Genomic DNA, 7,449 nt, shown 5'->3' with positions numbered 1-7,449 from the left:
GCCGCGACGGTTCGCCCCGAGCCGGGGGCCAAGCGCAGCCCGCCCTGGGCAGAGGGCCGCGACGGCTCGCCCCGAGCCGGGGGCCGAGGGCAGCCTGCCCCGGGGGTCATAGTGAATTTATACACACACACACACACACAGTTGGATTCTATTGATAAATATGTTTTTAATCTAGCTGGTGAGCACATGTTTCACTGGATTCCATTTTAATATTTATTTGTCTTGGGTCTTTAAAAATATAAACAATAGGAATATGGATCTAATGCTGGTGTGATGACATCCTAGAGTTGCCTATGAACTTCAGGGTTCTTTAAGACCCAATTTGAAAATAATTGGTTTAGTGCTTTACCTGTATAAGGCCTATTGGTCCCTCTAAAACATGTTTCTCCTGACTAACAGAAGGGTGGACCACTAGAGTTACATGATGCTATAGGAGACGGGGCACTGACTATGGCTTGTTTTGAACCAAGTTGTTCCTTTTTCAGGAGTGTACCAACATGTAACTGGAGACATGATGGGAGGCCATGCCATCCGGATCCTGGGTTGGGGAACGGAGAATGGTGTCCCCTACTGGCTGGTTGCCAACTCTTGGAACGTTGACTGGGGTGACAATGGTAAGTGCAAGCTCCCTTCATGCTAAAGATGGATTAAGATTTTTCTAACACTTTCTAAGGCGTTTTAAGCCAGAACATAGTGAACATCTTGACCTCCCCTATTGTACCTAATGCACCACCTACAAGCTGTAGTCTACAGTTGAGCTGTGCTCTCTTATAGTAAGCTGAGGTCTCCTTTTGCTGGATTTGTTTTTTTCTAATCTTGAGAGTGGCATGGAACCAAGACACAATGTCACATAGCTTCTCTAGTACAATAGAACATACCTATACCAGCTAACACTACTTTCATGAAGGGTGTTTGGAGGTAGAATGGAACTAGTATCCATGTGGCTGCCTTGTCAGGTTGCTCAAGGTAGTCTTTTTTTTTTTCAAGGTAGTCTTAACGAGTGAATAGGAGATGCTAATGGAACTTGTGGGGATTGAGATTAGTTATTTACTCTCTAAGTTCTCTTAGGAATGAATCTGAGTATATTGACAAAGGTCAAATTCCAAGGCACACTTTAAAAGCACTTTTTTCTTTTCCAGGCTTCTTTAAAATCCTTAGAGGAGAGGATCACTGTGGAATTGAATCAGAAATTGTAGCTGGAATCCCACGCACTGACCAGTACTGGAAACGGATTTAATCAGCTGTGACCTCGTCCAGTTTGGGTTGGGGAATATGAAGGGATAGGTGGGGTGTCTTTTAATTTTTGAGTTCAGATAAGTGGTTTTAAACAGTGGCTGGTATGCTTCAGGACCTGAAGGATTGGATTGGGCTAAACTTTATATTTGCTGTTGGGAGTTGATCTTTTCTGGTGTAGACGGAGCTGCCTCCCAAGGAAGACAACCCCATGTCCTGACTACCTCCCAGCCTGTTCAGTGGACAGATCTTTACAACACAAACAGACCATATTAGCCACTGCTAAATGCACAGTGAGCCTTTCCCCATAGACTAGTGATGTATGTAGTGCCTGCTGCTCCAACTCCTGTTGCAGTGACCCTTTCCACCCTCCCCAACCAGCAGATCTCTGAGGAGCAAGACAGCAAGGACCTAAAGTGTTTCACTTCCCATTTTCCAAAGGAATGGAACGAATAATTCCTAATAGGATTTCAGTTTCCACATGTAAATAGTATCTCAAAGTAATTAGATTTCTAGGGTAAGTTGAGAGGCGAGATGGTGGGGCAGCCCTTCCAAGAAAGCCACATTCTTCCAGGGTCCCTATCTGTCACGTATCTACTGAGCTTTGAAATGTTGCAAACTTTCTCATCTAGCATGATTCCTTTTTAATAGAAATACTATTCTTAATGCACCTCAGCTAATCATGAGAATGAATAGTTCCAAGGTTGAAGAACTATGCTAGTTTTAGACTGTCCCACTGATGTGGTATAAAAGTGAGTAATCTTGACTTGACTGACCTCCCCTCTCGCCTCCCCCAAATAGTGTGGTGAAACCAGCTTTTGTCGTGTTGGTTTTTCTTTTCCAATCACTGCTTACCTATCAATTTAACAAAAGGAATAACTGTGCCAATAAAAGTTTTCTCCATCGAATTAAAGTTTGCTTCCTGGTGGTATCAGAAAGATCACTTGTATTAAAGGTAGCTATTCAGCTTTCTTCTCAAGAAGGAAGCATCTGGGAACCCTTGCAACTATTCCCAGAGAGGCCTCACCTGAACTGAGTAGAACAAATAGCCTAATTATAACTTCTCAGTGTCCCAAACATATTTTTAAAACCAATCAACTCTACCTCTAAAATTTAAAGAGCTAAGAACCTAATTGTGCTTTAGAAAATAAACAAAAACCACAGCCACAAATGAATAGCAGATCACCTGAGGATTCCGCTTGCAAAACCACTCCATAACCAAGATGCCATTCTACTCGAGGACCAGACTTCCCTCCGGCTCGCAGCTCTTCCTTCAGGAGCCAGAGCCTATTAAGATACGTCATTAAGGCTAGCTGTTTCCACAAGCAAGTTTTTACTTTGTACATGATTCACAAGTTAGGAATCAGAAGTAAGGAATAAGTTCTAAAAGCCTGGTGAACATTTGCAGGGGGAGGAAAATTAGGAAACTCATCTTTTAAATAAATTCCAACCTGTAGACGGGAAAAGCCCTCTGGACCCCATCCCACAATAATACATGGGGTTGCCATGAGTCAGAATTGGCATAAGAGCAGTCAGTTTGGTTTCATTTAGGAGCTTGTTTGAAAATACGGAATCTTGGCTCATATTCCAGGTGACTAGTATGTATTTTAAAGTAAAGCAATGATTCTCAGACTGGTTTGTTAGAACCCAGAACACTGAATTATCCTTACACAAAATCTATACCTAGACCAAGAAGTTGTGCAGACTGAGCAAGGGAACACTGCATGGTTTAAAACTAAGAAAGATGTGTGTGAGAACTGTATCCTTTCTCCATACTTACCCATTTCTGTATGCTGAGCAAATCATTTGAGAAGCTGGACTCTATGAAGGAGAATGTGACATCAAGATTGGAGGAAGACAACAACCTGCACAACCTTGCTTGCTCAAAGTGAAGATTTGGCACTTCCTGCAGAAGATCAAGGACTACAGCCTTCAATATGAATTACATCTCAACATCTAGAGAACTGAAACCTCACCACTGGGCCATAATGTTGATTGGTTGGTGAGTGCTGTCGAGTTGGAACCAACTCCTAGCTGGCCCTCTTGTGGGTTTCAGAGGCCGTATATAGCACGAGAGATTGCTCATCCTCCCACAGAGCAGTGGGTGATTTCAAACTGTGTACCTTTGGGGATTGTAGGGCAACTTCTTACCAGTAACTTACTGAACATCGTGATAAATGGAGAAAAGATTGAACTTGTAAATGATTTCATCTTATGTGGGTCCAGAGTCAGCACCCTTAGTCAAGAAATCAAGAGCCATATAGCATTGGAAATCTCTCAAGGACCTTCAATGTACTGTAGGGCAATGATGTCAGTTTAAAAGTGCACCCGATTCAAGCCATGGTTTTTCTAATCACTGACTTGGCATCTGAGAGCCAGATGAAGAATTGATGTTTTTAAGTTGTGTTGGAGAAGGTGCAATCAGAGTGTTCCTTGTAGGTAAAGATGCCAAAGCTTTGTCTCACATACTTTGAGCATATGTTAGGAGAGGCTATTAGAAAGGGACATGCTTGGAAAGGTGGAGAATAAGCCTCAATGAGATGGATTACCAGTGACTTAATTAATGGGCTCAAGTGTATCAGAGATGTTTTGCATTACCTGCAACTCAGTGACCCCATGTACAAGAGTTCTGAACCCTGCCCTATCCTGAGCTAATCTCACTGACTCTTAACATACCTAATCCCTTTGCACCAATTATCATGTCAGTCCATCTCAGCCAAGGTCGTCTTCTGCACTGTCCCTCCACCCTCCCAAGCATGATGTCCTTCTCCAAGGGACCGTTCCTCATGGCTACATGCCCAAAGTATGTGAGATGGAGCTTGAAAGTCCTAGCCTCCAAGGAGAAACTTGGTTTCACCTTCTCCAACATAAACCTATTTGTTTGCTTGGCAGTCCATGGTATGTTCAAGACTCTTCTGTAGCACCACAACTCAGAAAGTCATCAATTCTGCTATCCTTAATCATGGTCCAACTTCTCTGATGCTTAGCAAGTAATTGTGAAGACCATGGCCTGGGTCAGGCATTCCTTAGTAGTCTCTAGACTGGCATCGTTGCTTCTCAGTACTCCGGAAAGGTCCCTGGCAGCAGATTTACCTAATACAAGTCATCTCTTGATTTCCTGGCTGATAGAACCAAGAGTGTTGATTGTGGAGCCAAGAAAATAAAGCTCTTTACACTCTCAATCTCCTCTCCACCCGTCATGGTGCTGCCAATCGACCCAGTAGTGAGAATCTTTGTCTTCTTGAGAGACCAGCAGCAGCACAACACACTAGGCATCACAAAAGTGAACTAAGACCTAAGCCATATCAAGGATTGGATAGGGGGTGGGTGGGAGTGGAAGGGGATGTTGGTGGAGTGGGTAAAAGGGGTGTTCAAGACACCTGCCAAGGGCAAGGGCGTGACACTGAATCTATTGGTTCAGCTTTTTGTAAAATGCTTGTCAGATACTGTTTTAAAGCCGAGCATTCCAGTTAAGACTAGGAAGAAAGATTGGCTGTCCACTTCTAAAATAACAGGCCTCTGAAAACCGTATGTACAATAGAGCATAGATGGTTATACCACTTCTAGAAGCACCTCATCAGTAAACTTGGTAAGCTGTTTTCAGGCCATAGCCTTGCTGAGTCAGAACTAAATGATAACCAGCTATGGAGTCTGGGTAGATTTCTGCAAGCCATCAAGGTGATACAGATAGAGTTTGAACTTCCAAAAAATCCAGCCTTAATTATCATTTACATGACCCTACACTATAGGACAATAACTGCCTTACAGGGTTTCCGAAACAGTAATGAGACTATCTTTTGGAGAACAGCTAGTGGATTTGAATGGCTGGCCTTTTGGTTATCAGACAAGCTCTACTAAATTAAGTTTCTAGTTGCCCCAGACCCTTACTTGAAGGATGTGGAGGGAACAGAGTTTAAGGTTTAGAAAATAAAATAGGGGATGCTCAGTTAAGTTTCACTAAGTAATCTCAGTATATGTTTTGTGCAGTATTTAGGACATGTATAAACTTTTAAAAGCTGTTGCTTATCCAAAATTAAAATTTGATTTGCACCCTCTATGGCAACCCAGGTAGAGAATACAGGGAAAACATTGTTCAAACAGTGTGAGAACAAAAGTGGAAACCTTTTGCCCAAGCCAGTACAACTTAGCTTTATGAGAAAGGGGACTGAAGAGATCACAGTCCAAACAGAAGGTCCCACAGGTCATAACTAAGAACCTGTCCTCCATTCAGTGCATTCAGTTCCAACCTAGGCTGTTAATACCATGTTGTAATGCATGACAAGTGAACTTTAATCTACCCTTAGACTCAAGTACACTACCTTGAAATGACAAACCATCTCAGTGGAATATTACATTCAAAATAACGGTGATGTATTTGCCTAGGACCTTTCAAATGAACTCTGTCTCTGTGTACCCAAACTAAGGCAACTATTTTATTTCTTTTAAATAAAATTTTTATTATATATAGGTTTACTTACAAAGTTCATCTATTGTTTTTCATACAGGATCTTTCCAGTTTCCTTTACCCACTCCTCTCTCCACCCATCAAATTGTATGACCCAATGATAACCATCACCCATCTCACCTCTTTACTCTTGTCTCCCCTTCCTTGGATCCTCATACATATTCTACAGTGATCGTCTTTAGACTACAGTATTTGTCCTTATGGGACGGAGTTGACTTAGCTTCCCAAGTTAGGTAGTAATTTATAAAATCTTCACTCCGGAATGCTGTGTAGTATTCCATCGTGTGACTGTACCATACATACTTTCTCTTTTTTTTTTTTTTTTTACCATACATACTTTCTCAATCCATTCCACTATGGTTGGACATTTGGGCTGTTTCCATGTTCTTGTGATGGTGAATAATGTTGCTATGAACATTGGTGTACAAGTCTCTGTTCATGCCTCAGTTCTTTTGCTCGGGGTATATTGCAAACAGTGGAACGGCAGGGTCATATGGAATTTCTATGTTCAGCTTTCTGAGAAAACACCAAACTGCCTTCCACAGTGATTGTACCATTTTACAATCCCACCAACAATGTATAAAAGTTCCTTTCTTGCCACATCCTCTCCAGCATTTATCGCTTGCTCTCCTGTTAAACTTTGCCACTGCTACTGGAGCAAGATGATATCATTGGGTTTTGATTTGCATCTCTCTTATTGCCAGTGATTTGGAGCATTTATGTGTCTGTTGGCCATCCGAATATCTTCCTTTGTGAAGTCTTTCCATATCCAGGAGTATTCTGTAAACTTTTGATGAGACTCCTGTCTGAAAGGTTTTTTCCCACTCAGGTTTTCTTTGCACTCTGTTGGAAAAAGTTGATGTGCATAGGGATTTAATCTTTAGAAGGTCCCATTTATCAGTATTATCCTCTCAATTGTGCATTTCTGGCTGTACTTGGCAGTCTCTTTATACATACCGCAGACTAGGCTTTCTAAGCTTCATCCCAGTTTGTCTCTAGTGAATTTTATGGTTTTGGGCTTTACTCCCAAGTCTTGATTTGTTGATTTTTAGAGTATGGTGTGAGATGGGGATCCTGTTTCAGCTTACTGCAGGTAGCAGCCACTTTTATCAGCAGCACCATTAATGTTGAAGAGGTTGTCATTTCTCTATCTGATAGGTTTTATTTCCTTGTTGAATAGCTGGGTCCATTTCTGGGTTCTCAGTTCTGTTCAATTAGTCTATGTAAGGCAACTGTCTTAAAGCAAGTTAGGAGTTGTACAAGGAAAAGATGTTGAATTTTGCTCCTGTGTGAGGTTCCAGCAGAAATTCCAGACTAAGGCTCAGTGTTTTGTTCTGTGGTTCAAGAGGTGGCCATGAACCAGGGCCAACTTAATGGCAGCTAACAAATATTATGATGCAACTCTAGCACCAACCCCTAGAAAAACTCAAATCCGTTTCAACTGATGGTACTCAGCAACATATGTGTACACCTAAATAGACAACTCCAACATTAATGGTTTTTCTAGAAACTATAAAGTTTTAATGATTAAAGGCTGTGATTTGCTACTTGATATATTTTCATACATCCCCGACAGGCCATTCTTTCCCCATGCCCAAGCTGAGGGTCTTCATGAGCTACTATTAGTGAAAGGTTATCAAATATAATTTATGCTGAGGTAAAAAGGCAGCTGAAGCCATAGCAACAGAGAATTAGGATAAATACCATTTAGCTTTTCAGCCAATCACCTAAAACAATCTCATGATGTTTTT

The 7,449-nt window shown here is 41.6% G+C and overlaps 1 protein-coding gene across 1 annotated transcript in view; it reads left to right on the top strand.

The window, feature by feature from the left end:
• CTSB (cathepsin B) overlaps window positions 1-1,237 on the top strand; it is an 11,755-nt gene extending 10,518 nt beyond the window's left edge. Inside the window, exons 8-9 of the mRNA XM_006884892.1 lie at window positions 486-614; window positions 1,140-1,237. Of these exons, the coding sequence (XP_006884954.1) occupies window positions 486-614; window positions 1,140-1,237 (227 nt within the window). The remainder of the gene's footprint in view (window positions 1-485; window positions 615-1,139) is intronic.
• Window positions 1,238-7,449: the final 6,212 nt, after the last annotated feature.

This window comes from Elephantulus edwardii, unplaced genomic scaffold, assembly GCF_000299155.1.
Source record: "Elephantulus edwardii isolate Elephantulus edwardi_28Jun2011 unplaced genomic scaffold, EleEdw1.0 scaffold00038, whole genome shotgun sequence".
In the NCBI taxonomy this organism is placed as follows: Eukaryota; Metazoa; Chordata; class Mammalia; order Macroscelidea; family Macroscelididae; genus Elephantulus; species Elephantulus edwardii.
The sequence above is the reverse complement of the archived record's forward strand: the minus strand, read 5'-3'. Positions and strand labels throughout refer to the sequence as shown.